This window comes from Lathamus discolor, chromosome 5 (genome assembly GCF_037157495.1).
Source record: "Lathamus discolor isolate bLatDis1 chromosome 5, bLatDis1.hap1, whole genome shotgun sequence".
NCBI classification, from domain to species: Eukaryota; Metazoa; Chordata; class Aves; order Psittaciformes; family Psittacidae; genus Lathamus; species Lathamus discolor.
Genome location: NC_088888.1, coordinates 109,239,123 through 109,259,424, shown reverse-complemented (window position 1 = coordinate 109,259,424; position 20,302 = coordinate 109,239,123). Strand labels below are relative to the sequence as shown.

Sequence of the window (20,302 nt, the reverse complement as noted above, 5' to 3'; positions counted from 1 at the left end):
ACAAGGGAAAATACCCCAAAGATATGATTACTTTAACTGGGAAGATTAAGATGGGAAAATATAAGAAAAGTTATTCTTGGAGGAAAAATCCTATTGCGCATTCATTCAACAGCTCTTTCTTTGTGAAGGACACTTAAGACACAATGTTTATTGGTCAATTCTTTGCTCAGATACTTGAGCGTATTGACTCCATCAGAGTTGCTCCCAGTTTACACTCTGCAAAGATCAGAACGAGCCTCCTACATTGAGATTTTTCAGACCTAATGAAATTTGAACTCTATTGCTAGGAACTTTTAGAAGAGAAATACATCTTACGATACTACAAGAATGCACTTAAATGGGGAAAATCCCCCAACCTTGATAAACAAGACATGGCTTGATTTAGTGTAAAATCTTTCCCTGCCCATTTCTGTGTTCTGAGTAGGGATAGTTGGCATGAAACAACACAACTCCGCAAATGCATACAATATACTTGCATTTTAACATCATACATTTGATGTTTGTCACAGCATCTTTATCCTGGCATTCTGTTTTAATTTAGATGAGAACCACAGCTAGAAGAATTTAAATCTGCCTAGCACAAGTTGAAAGGATGTCGTAGTCTTGCAAGTGGGACTAAAATACTCTGAAAAATAGGGGAGCACATCACCACTGGGAAGGAAAGCATTAGGAGTTCTGCTGTCTGCTTCTGAAAGTAGCCATGAGAATCTCTTTTTTTCTAGCACAGGTCTGGGGCAACTTTTGACCTGGGACCCTGTGCCTAGATATCAGTAACTGAGCAAAGCCTAATTCTGTTGACTGCTATATCTATGTCATTATTTTGTCTCAGCCTCCAAAATAGGGTGTCGCAATGCAGACTCCTTGCTGGGAATTGTTCTTGGTCTGTGCTAACACCTGAGCCAAGCCTGGGAATTGTTTGAGTTGGTGCTAGTTGCCATGAGCTAAAAATGTGCCAAGGACTGTGCTGATAACTGAACCACATGGGTGACCAAGATCTGGTGGCTGCGCTCATGTTCTGATGTGTTTCAGTTTATTAGTATAGATGAAACGCAACAGACTGGTCACCAGATTGGGGAAGCAACATCTTCTGCCAAGACTTAGTGAAGGAACTTCCTGCTGTAAATACAGCTCCCACGTCCTGTTCCTTAGAGATGAGGCAACACCAAGGCAATGTTTCAAACAGTCTCTGATAGTACCAAACATGGGTCCTTGAAACAACCTCTGGTTTGTAGTTTGGCCTAGACACAGAAAGTATGCAGGCCATTAGGGAAATAACTTCATCCCAGTTCTGGAAATGCTTTTGACCTGATGGGGAAGAGGAAGGAAACAACACTCACTGGCAAAGGTAAGAGGTCTCCATTCAGTGTGCTTAGAGGAGATGTGTCAGCAGTACATACTTCACTAACCTGATGGTTTATAAGTCTTTGTTATTGTGTAGGGAGCCATTGGTGGAATTGTCTCAGCATAATTGCAGGTGAGAGGACTGCTCTCCTGAAAAGAAGGAGCACCTCAGAACTTCTGGAGAGTACGCAGGGCTGGCATCATTAAAGTGAGTCTGGCAGAGCAGTTCTGTGAGGGGGAGTGACAAAGTGACAAGGACGGATGTGGTGCAGCTGGTGCTGTCTCGCTCAAGGCACCAGGGACACTGATTTCCAAGGATAATGGCAGGAACCTGTTTCTTCCTCTGCTGCCCATGCTCTGTATGCTCTGCAAAGGTCTAAGTAATGTGATGCAGGCCAGAGCTCAATGGCACGTCAATGTCCACATGTCATGCTCATGTTGCCTTCTCTCTCCTGGGTCTTTTTGCCTTCTAGAAGTTCATGTGTGTACAAGATGGAGGTGAGACTGCCTCTTCAACAGATGAATGAACACCACCTTTCCCAAGGACAGGCTGAGATCAAACCATACATCTATTCCCCTGCCGCAAACATCTGTTTGCATCTTAGGGTGTATCAGATATGGGGTCCTGTGATAGCGAAAGGGCCGTGCCTGGTGGATGTCCCCCGTCAGTGTTGGTCCATATGAAGAGGTGAAAGTGCCGAGGGCACTGAAAGCATGAGGTTGGTCAAATGCCACTTAGGACAAAAGTCATTTCAGGAGATTTCTCCTGCCTCGGTAAATCTGCTTCACCCCTAGACTCAGGACTGTCACCCCAAGCTGATCATATAAAACAAATGACAGTTTCTGAAACAAGAAAGTTTTTTCCTTCAATACTCAGTGACTTTTTCCTTCAATACTCAGTGATTTTGAGCCACTTGCATCAACCAAAACTGCTCCACCTACATCAGGGGTAGAAGCACAGAGAAGTCCCTGCCCAGCACCCCACATCATCTTCCCCGTTTACTTTCGCACATCTCAGTGCCTATGTGTTCTCTGTTTACCCAGAGTTAGCATGCTCTCCTAGATGCCTGATATGAACCCCGGAGTTGCACACTAGAGCAACCTGAAGATGAAAATACTTGAATTTCCGTGTGTTTTACTAGCCAATTTGCACAGTGGTGTGCAGCCGCCTTCTTACACGCTCTAATCACAAACTTTCCATGAGAGGTATGTCTCCGGGAAAGTCTGCAGTATAAATTTACCTGAAAAAAGCCTTAATTTCCTGCCTGGAATCCACTTGCTTCCCAGGAGCCTGCAAGGTAGAGATCTTTTCCAAGACCTCTTTCTCTGTGCCTCAGTTTCCCGGCTGTCCTGCAGCTCGTAGGAACAGCATGTGCTAATGCTTGTGTAGTGCTCTGATGATGTAACCCCCTCCCAGCGATTACCACAGTCTTAAAAAGCCTAAAATTGGCAGCACTGGCTACTTGCCAGTGCTGTCCCGTGAATGGTGACTCATCTCTATTGGCTGTGGCATGTCATATGTGTGATGGTGGCACATGGTACGGAACAGAAGGTTTTTTATCAGCACCCTAAAATAACAGAGTGAGGCTATGGCAAGGTGGTGGATGGACAAGCTGCAGGTGGGGATGGGCTAAGGGCTGACGTGTCTCTTTGGGCTTGCTCCAAAGCCCATTGGAAAAAAAAAAAGCTGTCATTGGCTTCAAAGGCTCCTGGACCCAGTCCTTCCCCGCTGTGCTGGGACAATACGGCTGATGATAGGGCAAGCTCTCCCTGTGCTGCTCAATGCCAGCACGCCTCAGGCTTGGCCTGCTCTCAGCATGCCAGAGCAAGACATCCTCAGTGCCCACTGCCAACTGTGGAGATGGCTTTTTGATGCTGCTGGGAATTGGCCTGGGACCAGCGACTCGTTTCAAGCAGGGCACCAAATTGCTATCTGTCATCTGGCTTTGGTGAGAAGGAGGGGAAGCAGGAACAGAGCCATATGCCCCAGTCTGGCAAAGCACTTGAGTCATATGAGTGGCCTCCCAGGTGAGCTGCTTATGTCTTTGGAGCTATCTGGGCATTTTGTGAGGTGCCTCCTTGGTCTGCTGATGAACATTTAAAGGGAAACTGTGGTTGAATCAGGACAAACTTTCAATGCCGATTAACCCAGTTCCTCCCTGCCAAGCCCCTTCAGCAAGCACACAAATGGTGGGATCCCTTGCCCACATGGCAATGAGCAACTGCTTTCCTGCTCATGCCTCTTCTGTCACAGGGAACCAGGGCTGGGTGATGGATGTTTCCCATCTCTTTTACTCCCCAAGAAATGGCATGAAAGAGAGGAAGAAAAATACACCTTCAACCTCATGGGCAAAGTTTTAGCATCTTTATTTCCTTACGATCTGTCTCACAGCCCAAGCCAAAGCCCAGAGTGTGACTCTGGTAGATCATACCTCCACCCCATCTCTTATTAGGGGACTCTCTGAGGCAAAGACATTTTTAGGCCTACACTGCAGCTATCTTGCTGGGTCTTAGGTCAGAAAAGGAAAAAGGACTTTGCTTGGCCCTGTATGAATGTCTTAGCCATGCCAAACAGTCTGTAGATGACATGTTGCTCTTTTTGTACTGAGCCCTGTAGAATCTGATGCTTGTGTAGAAAGGGTAAACCTCGGTTTAGTTCTAATGGGTAACTCTGGTTATGGGACGCTGCACAAATGGGGACAATTTCGTGTAGCAAGGTTTAAAGAGATCTGAGTTTGGGGTTTTGGATTCACAGTTGAGCACTGCTGGAATGTATATACGCAGATACACCCAAATAGAAAGATACCTATAGAAAACAGGCAGCAACACCCCACAGCAAGCCCTATGCACACTTTTCTACCCAGCACAGCATCTCCTTCTATGGTCTTCTTTGGCCGCATAGCTACTAAGAATCAAGTATTTGTAGGGATTGTTCTCCAGCCCAGCAGCCAGTAGGCACACTCCTGCCCCATCCATATCCCATCTCCTATCATCCGAATGTGCCCATGTCCAGCTGCCCACTAGGAATGGTCCCTGATCAGTGTATATTTCCAAGCAGTCCTTGGGGATTGTTTGGCTTAAAGTTTGCTGGTCCAAGCCAGAACCATGGCAGGCCCATGCTAACTTGGCAACACTGGTGATGATGCATGTCTACTGCTGATGTCATTTCTGCTCGGCTCCCTGACAGCTCAGGCCAGCATGGGGAATCCTGCAGTAACTTCTAGTGTTCCTTCAAGGTTAGCAGTGCTACTTGTAGGATGAACTTTCAAATCTAATGAGTCTCTTCCCCACTTCCAGTGGAGACATGGTCATTTTAGCCTCTTCAGTTACGTTCAGGCCAGTGCTGATCACATTTGAAGATCATACCTTGGGCAACGAAAGGCTGAAGGCTCTTTTTCTAACTTGGTTTCCCCAGTTAAGAAGTTTACTTTTATCCCTGGGGCCTGAGTGGCAAGAGGACTGAGAAAGAAGTGATCCACTCATGTGCTGTCCTTTAGATACAGCCTTGGTTTTAGATCTCAAAATCATTCCTCAGCAAGTCATGCTGCCTTAAGATATTTCCTATCCTATGAATATATCCAACAGGACATTTCAGACAGTATGTATCTCACAGCATACCCATTATTCACAGCATATTATTGGTTAACTATCGACCTGTCATTGGGGGAAAATTAAGTGAGAAATGTGACTCCATGTTAGACTTAATCATTATCACCCACACAGGAATCTTCTCACTCAGGTGCAGGAGTGTTTAACTTCAGGTTGGTTCATCCTGAACCCACTCAGCTCGATGGGGGATGCCTTGTCTGGGAAGTGAGGCCAGCGGCTAACCCACCCCTGCTGCTTGTACTTCAATGCCCTGTAAAGACCAGTTAAGTCTTCTAAGATAAGTGACAGGGAAAAGCATCTTAATGTGCCCCTGCAGAAAAGGACAAGACTTGATCATAAATGGCCCTCAGACATGATACAGAAAGAGTGAGGACACGATAAAAGATAGGGCTTTGCTTTGGAAGGGGCAAGAAGATTTGCAGACTCAGCCAGGATAACTCTGCAGCCAACACACATCCATAGCTGAGATGTCTAAAGTCCCTTTTAGTTCCTAACTTATATCCCTCTGCTTCAAAGAGTCACCCCCCCCCCCCCCGAAAAACTGAGGCTAATGTTGCTTTTTCTTAAATACACAAGCAGCTTCAGACTACTTACTGTGGGCTGACACCTCAGAATCCCCGAGATTTCCAAAGGACTTTGCAAAATGAAGGCTCATGCTGCAAATCTCTTTCAGATCAGCAGCAGGGTCATAGAGGAGATGGGCACAGCATCAGTGGATACCCAAGCCTTTTTGTGGGGAGGAAACCCTGCACTGTAAACTGCAGCCTCATGGAAGCAAATTCCCAGCAAAAACTGGGAATCCATAAGGAACTTGTGACATGAGTGAAAGGGCGTTAGAGGTTCTGCTAAATCTCATTAAGTCTTAAAGCAGCCACATAAAAAATTAAGTAAAAGGAAACCTCTTTAAGAGGAGATTTATGCTGAGAAACTGGAATCCCTCTCACCTCACTAACTGCCTAGAAGCTGAGTGTCTCCTTTAAGCTGGTTGTAAGTGCTCTTTTCCATTCAGTGTAGAGGAACAGGCATCTCTGCAGGATGAAATGGGTTAAGGATGGTTTATTCTGCAAGAAGCGAGGTGGGTTATCTGCTAGGAGTGATTATGAAATGAAGATCTGGGTTGCTGGGCTTTTCTTGTTGTTAATATTATATTTCCCCCTGAAAATGCACCAGGTTATTTAAATCAGGGAAAGTCCTCTGGCCAGTGCCATCCCTGAATCTGAGATAGACATGCTTTCATTCCATCCTCCCCATAATCTTGGAGTGAGGGGCAGAGCTGCATCTTCTTCTAAGTCCCCTCACCTTCTTTTACCTAACCCTGAAGGTAGGTCTAAACCTATCACCTAGTTTCTGTCTAGATTCCCTGGAGCAAGGTGCTACTGGAGGGCTAGAATCTCATCTCACCTCCTCCAGTCTCTTTGGATAATGGTTGATCCAAATTTTGGAGGCATCCTTCCTCCCTCACCTTCCATTGAGGGACCCACACAGCTGTGGTTGGAGCAGATGAATAGCTCATGAAGGGCTTCCACATGAGTATCCAGGAGCTGATGTTGACCCTTTTTTTTTCCATCCCAGCAGCTGCTGCATAAAGTATTTCAGCTCAGGCTCTCAGCGTGCACCTTCGGGTCAATCTGCTCACCCGATGAAGTACAGCAAGTTCTCACCTCTTTTCTCTCTGTGCTATTTTCTGCTTTTCCTAAGTCATCAAGCAACAGCAGCTAAGCTGGGATTTGGTCTGCCTTGTGCTAGGGATATGATGGAGGAATGAATCCTGACCTTTATGAAATCCCAGGGGTGCTGTCCCATGGTTTACTGAAGCTGGGACTTGACCTGAAATTCCAGCTCTAGCACTTCAGCTCCTGGTGGTGTCAGACCATGCAGGAGGTGCTAACTCTAGGGTGAGCAGGGACCCATTAGTGAAACTGGTCTGTTCTCTGAGCACTGAAGGAGCAATAAACACAGGTTCCACCCAACCGTTTCAAACACGTACCACTTCAGGGTAAAACGGTTCTTGCAAGGTATGGTGAGGCTTTTCTTTCTTCCACTAATGCAATAGATATGGAAATGAGGAAACTATGCATTAGCCTGACTGCAACCTCTTCTACTAGCCCTTCCAGTGCTCTCTTACTCCTTACAACCACAAGAGGCAAGAACAGCCCTTTCTGTCACTGTGTGAACCATATGGAGTCTGGACATATCAGCACGGGCTGTGCCTGGGTTTATAAACCCTGCTGTGGGATGTTTTGCCAGTGTGCATCCTTCAGCGACACAGCTGATATCATCCCTGTTTAGAGGCAGATCTGGCGTCTTGCTGTGACGAGCCCATGCTCACATAGACACAATGAGCCAGGAGAGACTTGATTTGATTTTTAAACACACTGCCTTCCTAACAATATCCATCTTCCTTTGTTTTCTGCCTGCTTTAAGGAAAATCTTTGATGCTCCCTTTCGTAACGGCTCCTTTCAGCATTTAGCTTCCTTTTATATAATTATGTACTGGCCAGGGGGAGGAGGAAGGCAGAAGCACCAAAGGAGCTCTAGGAAACCTTGTACCTGAGTCAGGAGCGCTGAGCAAGCTCTGCTGCTCACATCCATCAGCAATGCCCGCTGCGCAGCAAGCAGCCCTGAGATGTGCGACCGCATCGCTGGCACAGGCAGGGAGGGAGGAAGGGAGAGGGTGCACTGGGGATGCTGAGAGCTCGGCTGCTGGAGCGTGGCAGGCGAAGAGCCCTCCAGGGCTCGGGGCGGCAGGCAGGGACGTGCGCTGCCTTGGAAGAGAGTGCAGCCTGCTCGGTGTGGTGGAGGAACGGAGGAACTGCATAGCCGAGGAAGAGAGGGGGTTGGAAAATGATGCAGCTTGTTCAGTGGATTAGGCAGCCATGCCTGGAAGTGGCAAACTGAAAGAGCCCCAGATTTGAAAGCCTGGAGGGATTATTCGGCAGTGTGATCTGACTTGCAGCACAACAGAGGCCAGCAAACTTCACCCAGTGCTTTCTGTAATGAGTCCAACAATCTGCATAATGCCCTGGCAACCCTCTTAGGTTGAGACTTATATATTTTTAGTAGGATTAATAATATTGGAAGCAGTAAGAAAAGGGTGCTGCCAAATGCCTGTAGCTCTAGCAGTAGTTGTAGAAATGAATGTTCATCATGTCAGCACTTTGGAGGCCTGGAGAGTTCGTGATGAGAGGTTTCAGAGGAAGACTACATAAGTAGGAGAAGGGAGGCCTCTATAAGCAACTGTGATGGGCATGCTTAAAGCATGGAGTAAGGGAGAACAGTCTGACTTACTGATGCTGTAGATAGCAGTAGCCTTGGTCCAACCAGCACAATTTAACCCTGATAAACTGCCCAGTTCCAATCTCAGCTCCAAGAAACTCCTCAGGTCTGTCAGAAAGGGCATGCTACAAAGAGGCTGTCTTTGGGAAACTGTCATCCTTGGTGTGTGAATTGATCAGGGGCTGAATAAACCAGCAGCTCATCACCTGATATCACTGTTGGTTCTTGGAAAGGACAACTCTCCCACAAGCTGGTGAACCTTAGGCAGCCAGCCCTTGCGTAGGAAGGGGTTGGTTGAGCTGCTCACCCCAGGGCAGGGACAGAGGCTTATGCCATCCACTGGGGTGGATGCCCCATGCTCAGAACATCACTGCAGCAGAGGACATCAGAACTGGCAAACTCTCTATGGTTGCTTCCAAGTCACTGTTCATCTACCTTTGTAATGATATCTGCACTACAACATGTATGCCCCTACACAACTCCCTCCACTGCCTACCCCCCCTCTTTCCTTTGACTTGCAGAGAACCATGGTACCAATGACTAAACCTTGATTCTCGGTCATTCTTCAGAAGGTCTTTCAGCATTTAGCTGTTGAAAACCACCCCTTCTACTACATTTCACACCATCAGAGCATTGCATAGGCATTAAACTATTTGTCCTCTCAACACAAATCTGGACAGTTTTATTATCCTACTTACATAAGGAGGGAAACTGAGGCAGGGAATAATTCGCCAGTGCCAGGCAGCAAACGAATGGTGACACTTGCCATAGCAGCAGAGACTTCCTGACTCCTCCTAATACCACCATCATTTCTTTAGACTGGACTCGGTGTGGAAGAGCTGAATATCATCTTTTCACTGATTCTGTTTTAATCAGCAGAATGAGCAGAGATTTTACCCAGCAAACGCAGCACAGAGCTGGAATGAGATTTGTCCAAAGTGGCAGCCCCTTACACACCAGGCTGTGTAGGGTGGACAGTTAGCAAAACATCCCTCAGGTGCTGAGCATGGGATCAGAGGAGGGAGGCCGGGAGGATGGGGAGGGGGATGAGGGGGGCACTTACATGGTAATGTTTCTGCACGGTTCTTTTGGATCATTATGCAGAGCTGTAGCACCAGTTGAGGGGCGCTCTCGAGGAAAGTTTCCAGGAGGCGCAACATATTTACGTCTGCATATTCATACATCATAGCCCAGTAGAAACGCCGCTGGTGTTCCTTCCGCCTCTGGCTCTGGATCCCCAGGTACATAGTTCGGATATACCTGCAGGAAACAGGAGGGAAAGCTAAGTGTGAGACTTTGGCATGCATCGATGCCTGAGGAGGATGGGGCTGTGGGCGGTTGTTTGGGAGAGGGAGGTTGTCTGGGGGAAAGGGAATCCAGGGTAGAAACAGGGGTCAATGCAGTTCTAACACTATCTCCTGCAAGATCCAAGGACCACTTTTGTATTGCAAGAGTGGGAAACCTCTGACTTGCACCACCCAAATGTGAGGGTAGGAAGTGCTCACAAAACACTTGCACAAGAAAACAACTCATGCACTTTTTAGCAAGATGAAAAGAGCAGAAGCTACTTGACAAATACAGAATCACAGAACTACAGAATCATTAGGGTTGGAAGGGACCTCTGGAGACCATCTACTCCAACCCCGCTGCCAAGGCAGAGCCACCTAAAGCACGTTACACAGGAACACATCCAGGCAGGGTCTAAGTGTCTGAGACAGGGAGACTCCACAACCTTCCCTGGGCAGCCTGTTCACTGCCCTGCCACCCTGAACATAAAGAAGTTCTTCCTCATGTTGAGGTGAAACTCCTTGTGTTTTAGTTTATGGCCACTGCTCCTCATCCTGTTGCTGAGCACCACTGAAAAGTATCTGGCACCATCCTCAAACGGGACACCACCTTCACCTTCAGTACACGTGTGACCCACAACTGCACAAGGTCACAGCTTGCCACTGGTCAGCCATTGAGACTTTGGGCAGTGTCGAGCTAGAAGATGTCTCATGCATGGACAGACACTGCTCTATCATTGCCTCTGTTTCCATATCAGATGTGCAGAGACCTGCAAACCTCACCCTGGGGACACAACATCCCTGCAGGGAACATCTGGCCAGCCTTTGTGAATGGAGCTGATCGAGTCAGGGTAGCACAGGGTGCCCAGATATCACAGAATCACAGAATCAGATGTCACAGGACTCATGGCATTTAAGAAAGGAAGCATCTCCTAACATGACTGTTTATAATGCATGCTGATATTAATGGTCTAATGTTGGATCTTATTCCATCTCATCCTGAATGGTGGCCATAAACTTGTTTGGGATAGGAATTGTTTCACCTAACGCTGACCCTGAAGTTGGTCATCTGAGCTAGTCTGTAGATAGAAATGTCCCCTCCCAGGACATCTGTCCCACCTCAGATGCCAGCATGACAGTGGGATGAAGTGCCTTCTGGAGGCTCTGGGAGGGGCTCACAGCACAAACTGGGGGTTTGCCAAAACGATTAGATCATTCCTTGCCACTCGGGGAGAGACTGCACAGCAAGGAAGAGCAGGAGGAAAGGACGTAAGCCTCGGCAGCCTCCGTGTCTCCAAATTACACGCAGGGACAGGGAGCCGGGAGAGCAGCAGAGGTAGGTCTGCAAGCTCTGCCCTTTCTCCAGCCCCTTGTCCTTCCGGCCCGTTCGCAGTGTACAAGCACAGAACATGAAGTATTCCGAACAAGGACACAATAAATGGCACAGGAAAGCCACCAGATGGGGCTCGACACTCGAGTAAACGCCACGCCAGTCACAGACGACACTGGTGACACTGGTGTGACACCCCCAGCACAGCCCGAGTCGGGGGGAATGGTCGTGGACCACTGCTCTTCGATGGACATCAGTCCTCCTCCCACTCCCCAACAGCACAAAGCCACCGCCTGTACTTGGTGTTTCCATGAAAGACCCTGCTGCAGGATGACACAGGGATCCTGCCTTCCCTCCCTGCAGGAAACCAGTTTAGCTGGAAAAGCGATACTGGGGGTGGGAGCTGTAACGGCTCAAGGAAAAAGTAGAGAAAAGGAGCATGCAGCTGGTTTTTATAGCATCAGCAACACAGCGCCACTGAAAACCAAGGTGGTGCTGCACATAAGGTGCTGCTGCACATAAGGTGCTGCCCACGGGCAGCACAGCATCACCTCCGCCAAACTCTTTCCAGGGGATATTCCCCAAATCTGTCCTGCAGTCGTGTGTGGCCTCCCCTTTGCAGCAACTCCCATTCCTGCTAGTACATGAAACCTAAACGCCTCTTCTGAAGGTTAAGCCACTAATTTATCATCGCCCCAGCCATGGACAAGGAGAATTTATTCATTTTCACCCTGCAGCAGTCTTTTACCTGTTTGCACGTAGTTACCATGTAAACCCTTCTTTATTCCAGACTAAAAAACCCCACCATTTCCTTCAGTCCTTTCTCACAGCTCACATTTTCTAGACCTTTTCTCTTCTGCATTGCTGTCCCCATCACCTGTCTCTAGGTTTTGGTTATTTTTAAGACCATGTCTACTTTTCCAAGCACTCCAGGTTGGCAGAACCGAACTGTAACAATGCCACTGGGTCACTCGAAAAGATCAAGAAGAAACTAACAGAGAGACACCACATCCTGCAGTGATTCCTCCTTGGTCTCCAGGGATTCACCACCATCCACACAGTTTCAGCATGAACGTTTTTAACTAGCCACAGTGAGAAGACATGCCACCTATGCCTGGGGGCAGCATGCACAAAAGGACATTAAAATGCGTTGGATTAAATATAACGGTTTAGTGTGAGGTGTCCCTGCCCATGGCAGGGGGGTTGGAACTAGATGATCTTAAGGTCCTTTCCAACCCTAACTGTTCTATGATTCTATGATTCTATAATGCCCTGATCCTATCTCCCTCGATGGCCAGACCTATGGCAATGACAGTAACACCAAATTCTCTCAACTCTTGAGCCCAAGGACCTTAGCAAAGTCCAACTGTCTTTTTTCCCCTTCCATAGATGGGGCAACTGAGTCATAGAGCACCAAAGAGCTCTCCAAAGTCTTCTGGCATCAGAACCCAGATCTAAACACCACAACACAAACAGGTGAGTGGAGTTTTGCTCTGCCTGCTGATGGTCCTCCATCCAGAGTGAACATACTCCCTCGACACCATGAAACCAGTCCTGCTCAATCTGATCGGTGCTGGAAGATCCAGAAGGATAAATCTGTCCCTACCCAAATGCCACATGAGACTGTGGCCTCAGGGATCCCTTGGCATAATATTGGTCAGCAAAAGGTCACAGCCTCCCAAATGAACAGTGTGTGAGCAAAAAAGCTCCAAGTACCCTTTGTACCTAAAGGGAAAAGAATTTCTCTTTGTACTCTCTTTTTGGTCCATACAAAAATATGATGCTCTCTCTTCAGCATCACTTAGACCCAAGTCTGACAAAGAGAGGAAGAGGAGGACTAAAACCCCCTTCCTCTTTGATTCCAGTTGATTGTGAATTTTCAGCAGAGGAAGTGCAAGAGTAACTGGGAAAAGCAGTCTTTATACCTGGTAGGCTTTCAACAATTACTAAACACCTGTCTAATTAATCAATATAAAATACCACCCAGCTCTAATACTGGTAACTCTTAACCCTATTTCCAAACACCAGTGTGCAGCACTGGTGTAAGCACTTTTATTCCAATATACCTGTTTCTCTGTGCTATTTTATTTACTTGTTTGAGGGCCATTTCCTACCTGTACTAACACTGGTTAAGTGCACGAAAACTCTGAAGAAAAAATGAAATCAGCATCATTCCACCTGAATTTTTTGTTCTTGGTCAAGTTGGTAGCAAACAGGAGTCTATAATTAGACTTTCAAATCCATATTCAGGCCCGATATTCAATCTTTAGCAACACGATGCCTCCTCTTATGTCAGTGAAAGCCATTCACTGCTCTGTGCTTTAGAAAATCAGGCTAATTTATTTATTTAAGAGCTTAATTTTGGATACAGGAGCCTTACTTTGAGCTTTTTATTTTTTGAATGCTGGCTATATTTATATTCGAGCGTGTGTGTGCATGTATTTTTAGTTCTCAGTCTCATCATGGCTTCAAGAGACAGAACTAATTTGGGGTTGGGAGGGGGATTCGGGGTGATTTCCTTTAAATGCACAAAGGGTTGGCTGTCTCTTCCATTCTGGCAGGGCTCCCAGAATTCCTGTTGGTATAATTACCCTCACGCTTATTTACTACACATGTCGCAGTAGCACACAAACTGCACGGGGCAAAGTCTCTGCTGTCTCTGCGCCAAAGTGTGTTTTTAAGGAGCCAAAGCCATCAGCTTTGGAACTGTGGTCAAATAACCCTTGGAGAGAGCCCCCCAGGATGCCACCAAGATGGAGAAGAGGAGATGCTCTTACTGTAAACTAATACCCTAACAGCTTAACTTCTATGGAAAAGGATGCTTCATGTGGATGAGAGAGGGTGTTCGGCTGTCTCAGCAAGGACTGTAACATAATTGTCCAGGGTTAGGATTATGAAGTCAGAGGGTCTGGCTGTACCATAGAATCATAGATTGGTCTGGGTTGGAAAGGACCTTAAGATCATCTAGTTCCAACCCCCTGCCATGGGCAGGGACACCTCACACACAAAGCAGAACAAAGACCAGCCTTTGTCCTTGGCCAGCTGGCATGACCCGACCTCCATGTGGCTATGGCCATGCTAGTAGGCTTTGGCCAAAATTGTCACAGTCTGTGCTGACACTTTAACAGGGTGAACTATCAAAAAACTGTGCCTGTGCCTTGGCACTGCTCAATTTACAGAGGTGGCTTTGAATATCACCAGCAGAAAGGGTAGGAGGATGCCTCAGGCAACAGGCTGGTTCGAAATGAAGAGGACGTTGATGTGTAAGGGGGGTGGAGGAGCACAGAAAGGCATAGAAACATAGGCCCTGGGCTATGTTTTGAGGAAGGAAGAGTCCTGATGGCCTGTCCCACACAACCACAAGCTGACCAAGGTACGGAATCTCAGACTATATCTACAATAGTCAACAAAGGACAGGGGTCTGATTGCTTTTCCTAAGGCCAAAGGGCCAAGACTGATCACAGAAACTAACTCATATCATTCTTCAAAACCAGGTAGCTGCCTTCATACTCAGTATTGGGAATGATCCCTGGCCCTTACAGAGTCCTGAACCCTGCCCGGGTCAGGGAGAGTACTAGTAAGCCTTGACCAATCTAGTGATTATACTAAATTAAGCATCATGATGAATTTACAATGCCCACAAGCAGGTCTTGAAATTGACCAGTTTACTAGTATAGGTATATGGAAAGACAGGAGGGAATAGGATTTGAGGTACTCAGTCCAGTCCCAACAATTCCATGTTGGAAAACTCTTCTTGACCAACCACAACCAATGGTTGTTTTCAGAGAAGCATACCCTGGCTTGACAAATGGGAGAGCATGCTTGAGGAGCCAGAAACGGACCTCTAGGGAAAGAAGGAGCTCAGAAAATTATCTCTGTTGGGTAGGCTGCAACTTACACCTGCAGCACCTTAGCAGGCTTAGTAGGACTTACCAAGACCAGGAGGGCAACAGGTACAGCACCCTTCCGAGCATCTCCTTAACTTCCTCCACTTCTCTCCAGACAACCTTACTTTGCCATGGCACTACAGGACCGTGGTTACGTCCTAGGTGTCATGGTAGCAATACACACCATATGGATAGGCACCATTTCCCTCCCCATTCCATGGCACCAGCCTTCTCCCTGGTGCTCACTCCTGGAAGAAGAGGGGTGGGATAAGGCGTGTTATTCATGTGATGGCTCACCCTCCTGCTGCCTCCTCTGCCTGCATTCCTGCTCACTCTTGCAAGGGGCCATTATCCTCATGCACCCTAGGGTGTTTACAGCCCACTCCTTGTAAGGGAGGAAATGAGGACATGTGTGACTGCTCGGCTGGAAGGCTTGCAGCGGAGGCTGCCTGAAGGTACCCTTAAAATGAGGTTATGTAAGGCCAGATCTCAGCTGGAGCGAGCTGGCATCCACAGGGCTCTCGCCGTTTACACCAGCTGCGGCTTTGGCCCGCTTTTTTAATTCTAATGAATTATTTTCATCCTAGCAGATCTAAAAGGAACACAAGATGCAGCGCTCGAGCAACAGGGGAGTGCGAAAGTAAAATGCTGTTGGGTTGAAAAGAATCAAAATCAAACTTAGAGTTGCCATCACAATGAATGTGCTCAATATCAACATTTGTTAGGGATTTTTTTCCCTTTTATAATGTTGCAAGTTAGCAATAAGGATTCACAGATGGATGATTATTGTTCCTAGTTCGAATATCAAAGTAGCATCTATGGGGCCCCATACAGGTGTTGATATACTGCAGCTTTGCCTGGCTGCTTCTACTGCATCAAATCCCTCCAGAACAAGTGGCTACACCAAGATCACCTCTAGGGAATGGTTCCTGGCCCGGGCTCATCCTTGAAGGGTGTGCAGGACATACTGACACCTCTGCTAGTTGTGTTGGGCCAAACTCATGCTGGGAACCACTGCTAAACCGGGAAAGATCATTTGCTATCCCCAAAACAAGAATGAGCACCTTAATTCTTCTCATAGGACTAAGCAAGCAGTGTACCCCTCCTTTAATCCAGCAGCCTCAGAGGTCATCCCAACAACATCTGACTACATCTCTCATCATTTTGATGGCCTTCATCAGGGCCCTGATTTTCAGTATTGGGATTTTCAGAGCTTTCCAATATCTTGCTTTTGGTATTTCTTCGTATAGTTTATACCTAAGAATGAATCGAATGCAATAAAAAGTGAGTTCAGCAAGTATTTCAGTTCTTCCCCCTTGCAGTTTGTACCCTCTTCTGCCTGGTAAATAAGTTTCAGTGTAAAACTACCCCTTATCTAGTGAATTGCTTCTATTGGCTCCTACTAAACAATTAATGATCTCTATTCCATGCCGCCTTTTGCTTATTGGAGGATAATGTTGCTGCACACAAAACAAGCTTATTCCATGCCTTAGAGACACTTATAAAGCTTAAATGCATGGCATGATATCATCCATGAGTTCTGTAAACCAGCAGGTCACAGAGGACACTATCCTCCTTGGACACAGTTTATTGTCATCCCGGTGCTGAACCTGGAACGCCAACATGAGACTTCTTCCACCTCCCCACTTACCACAATATCACTATGATTCAGCATCAGGCTTAGGAGTCACTTGCAGCAAGATTACACAAAGTGATTTCATCAAGGTGAGAAAACTGGATTAGTTGGCGTATATTAACATTTTTGAGTCAAATGGTACCACAGTTTACTGCATCAATCTCTTTTCATATTTTCTAGCATTCACATGCTCCTGTTGGATCATTATCTCCTTATCCTGCTTGAAAACTCCTCTGTGAGTGAGATTCTCAAAAGCAAAGATCTGCTCCCTTTAGAGCCCAAAAGTCAAGCCAAACTTTCTGAATGCCGCTAATTCATAGGCATGATAGCCACCACTTCAGGGAAAACACTGGTCTTTATGGAATTCAAACCCCTATTCTTTAAATGCATGTATTTGAGAGGGGATGATACTTGAACATCCATTTATATTGGAAAGTTTTGTTTTCGCAAAATACTGTTTGCAACTGAAGTATGTGCTAGAAAGAATGATAGTACCAGTCTTCTGCTGCACAAGAGAAACTGTAAAGATTTTCTATTCTAAGCCAGTGTAAAGCTATTTTAAAGCACAGATGGCTTTACTATACACCGACCATGAAAGAGGCATCTGATTTATAAAACATACGTTGGGGAGGATCATATCATAGAGTGATAGCATAACTTAGATTGGAAGGAATCTCTAAAGGTCTATGGACCAAGCCTGCCCTCCAAGTGGGGATAACTTTGAAGTCAGAGAAGGATGGTCATGACCTTATGCAGTTGAGTTTGAAACCTCCAAGAATGGACACTCCACAACTTCTCTGGGCAACCTATGCAGCACTTAGCCATAATCATTGCAGCAATAATTTCCAGCCGAAAATAATTTTCACTATTTCAAGAAAGTCTACAAATCCACCCCTCCTTGAAAAGAGTCAATTCCATCAAATAGTTGGAGACAATACAATCATAATGCTGTAAGATTTTTAGGATCTGATTCCTGCAGCTTTGATATCTGCAGGCTGATTTAACTTGTTGCTGATAATTCAGGGGCTCTGATACACAAACCAGAGAGCTGTGATTGATAATTTATGAGTAATGTTCCCAGCTCCTCTGAAATGATTCCTCTGGTTGCAATGCCATCTGAATGGAACATATACATATATCACCTCCTTTGAGGCATCGTTCATAGTCTGTGTTCAACTCCCTTTTACTGATGGTTTAAGCAGATATTTGGGACTGCAAGACCACATGGCAGAGCTGCAGGTGTGCATTTCATCTTGCTGACGGATACCAGGGTCATCACCTCCAGCAGATGCATGGGGCAGAAAATTGGGGCAAGGGCATCACTGTAGTTAAAGCTCTGGAGACAAAAACTGTGTGAGCTCAATCTGGGGGATGTTTCTGGGATTCATCTTTGTGACTGTTCTCCTTTCCTAGCTGCGGAGTAGTTTCCTCTGACTCACAGACTGAAAGATCACAACCAGAAGAGAAACAAATCATAAGAAAGTGCTAGCCCACATTCTGGCACTAATTTGTCAAACTTCCCCAGATCTGGCTGTTACTGAAATACCCAGGCTTAGCCGGAGCCTGGCCAGCATTTCTTTATTTGCAAAAGCAGACATGAATGTGTTATTGGCATGTTCATTATAACCCTAGTTTTGGAAGCATGCTTGCCCACGCAGCCTCTCCTTGCCACATCCCCATGGGCTGTGGGGCTTCCATGGATATCCAGGCTGCAGAATCTGTATTTTCAGATCTTTGCCCACTAAATCAGTGCAGAAGCTACCATAGGTTTGAGCCAGGCTCATAGGAATCATGTTAATGTGTTTACTTGTCAATTACTTTGTGAGATGTAGAGACCTAAAATAGAAAAGGAAAACCCCAAAGACCTCTTCAGCACCAGGGTATGAATGCCTTTTTTTGATTTTAATGTGGGAAGCATCCCTGTGCTGCACAAAGGAGCAGGCAGTGTAGCAGGGGCTGCTGGAGAGGGTATCAAAGTGATGGGTGCAGCAGAGACGTATCACAGCATCTATCACACGGTCTCACGTCCGAGCATTGAGGCAGATGCTCTTTTTTTATCACAGATTCTCCCCTCCCAAAATTAGTTATGCATACTTAAGCCCCACTCCCTTTTCTATTTTGCACATACTTACTTAAAGTATACCCCGACACCTAGTGCTATCGCCTCCGGCAAAGCCTTCTGTTTTAAATCAAAGCTGTTAAATAGCTTTACACAGAAAGAAGGAAGTTGAATTCAGACTGATTTTTTTGCTTGAAGTGTGTTTGAGCTAACAGGGTTTAATGTCAGGGCCCTCCATTTGGAAATAAAACTGGTCCTAGGCTTATGGGAACAGATGCAGCCGAAGTCCTTGAAAGTAAGTGGGGGTCTTTCAATTGACTTGGCTCCAACCAATGGAAGTTTCTGGGCAAATTCAGAGAAATGCCTGAGGGCTCCCAAAATCCAAGGCATGATGCTACATGGACACACAGGAATAGTCACCTTGCCCTTTCAATAGGATGAGCAACATTACAGACCTTAACCCTGATTGTCTTGAGAAGTGATCTGGCATCACTTGGACTCAACAGAGACACAGGGTATCTCAGGAGAGGAGAAGTTTGCATTGCTCTGGGAGGCCAGTCAAAGACAGTGCCACATCTTCATTTTCTCACAGCTCTCTGCAAGCCTCCAAGATCCCTCAGTGGAAGATGCTGAGCAGCAAAGGGGAAAGCCATGCCATTTACTAGCAGTGAATCCCTTGTAAATGGAGACATAACAGGGTGGTTTTCTCTTCTAAGAGTTTTCCATTTCCTGAGCAATTTAACAAACCAGTTTGGCCCAAAGATCTGAACAGAGACTGCAGCTTGCTTGGGGTCTAAACCCTCAAAAACTTACGAGAACCCCAGAGCCAGAGGAACACAACTGGGAGTTTGACCACTCACTCAGAGGGAAACATTTCCTGCTCTGGTGCTGAGGAAATGAGGGGGTCGCGTCTCCCACTGGGAGATCAGGGAGCTGATACAGGAACTGATTTGGATTCTAGGATATTAATCACCGAATTTACAGTATTTACTTTCTCCATGGCCATCTAGGTCACTGATGCTGAAGCAGGACCTGAGATGACTAGACAAGACTTTTCCATACAGCAAAGTCTCTCCTAACCCCCATGGACAGTGCCTTTGTATTGCTGAGGAGGTGGATGTTTAACAGCACGCCAGAAAAACACCAGCCAATGGAAGTTCAGGGGGAGAGGACCCTGCTTAGGAAAAGGGGAGCTAATTCTTGAGAACATGGCGAAGCTGACAAAAAGCCCCTGCCTGCTGCAGAGCAGCCAGGGTCAGAGCTGTAGGCTTGCTGCTGGCTGCAGCATGCTCTTCCTGCTGTTTGCATCCCCTTCCTGGCACACGCTGCTGCAGACCAAAGCATTAGGCCTCCCTAGGCCCAGCAAACCCTTCGGGTACCGCTCAGAAGCGATCAGGAACACTGGGGTCCACCCCAGCCTTGCAAGACACCATCAGGAACCTGGGACTACACATTCGGCAGCACGTTCCCATCTCATCTGTGCCGCAGGGGTCAACAGCATCCCTGGAGCAAGGGTCCCGATGTGGTGGCTTTGCAGGAGGGTTAAGACTGTCGCCTTCATTTTGCCATTCGTTTGAGAATAAGGAGCTAAAAATTGGGTGAGCGCCTGTGAAATCCTGGAAGAGCAGCCTCAGATCCTGGCTATTTTTAGTTTCACAGAAGCTGTGCATACATTAGCAAGGGCCTGCCTTCCTCTCCGGGTGCACACGGCTCTGAGAAATCTCACGGCATCCTCCCAGCCTGCCAGAAAAGAGTTTAACCCTTGTCGTCTCATCACAGTCAGCTCCATCCAGCTGCACCTTGATGGGGACCAGAAAAGGGGGTAGAAAGGTTTTCATGGCCGTTTTGGCTCTAGACAGATGGAGGAAGAACTGAGGG

General features: G+C 46.7%; 1 protein-coding gene across 1 annotated transcript in view; it reads right to left on the bottom strand.

Moving 5' to 3' along the window:
- XKR6 (XK related 6) overlaps nucleotides 1-20,302 on the bottom strand; it is a 180,581-nt gene that overhangs the window by 10,198 nt on the left and 150,081 nt on the right. The window contains exon 2 of the mRNA XM_065681879.1: nucleotides 9,290-9,486. Coding sequence (XP_065537951.1) covers nucleotides 9,290-9,486 — 197 coding nt within the window. The remainder of the gene's footprint in view (nucleotides 1-9,289; nucleotides 9,487-20,302) is intronic.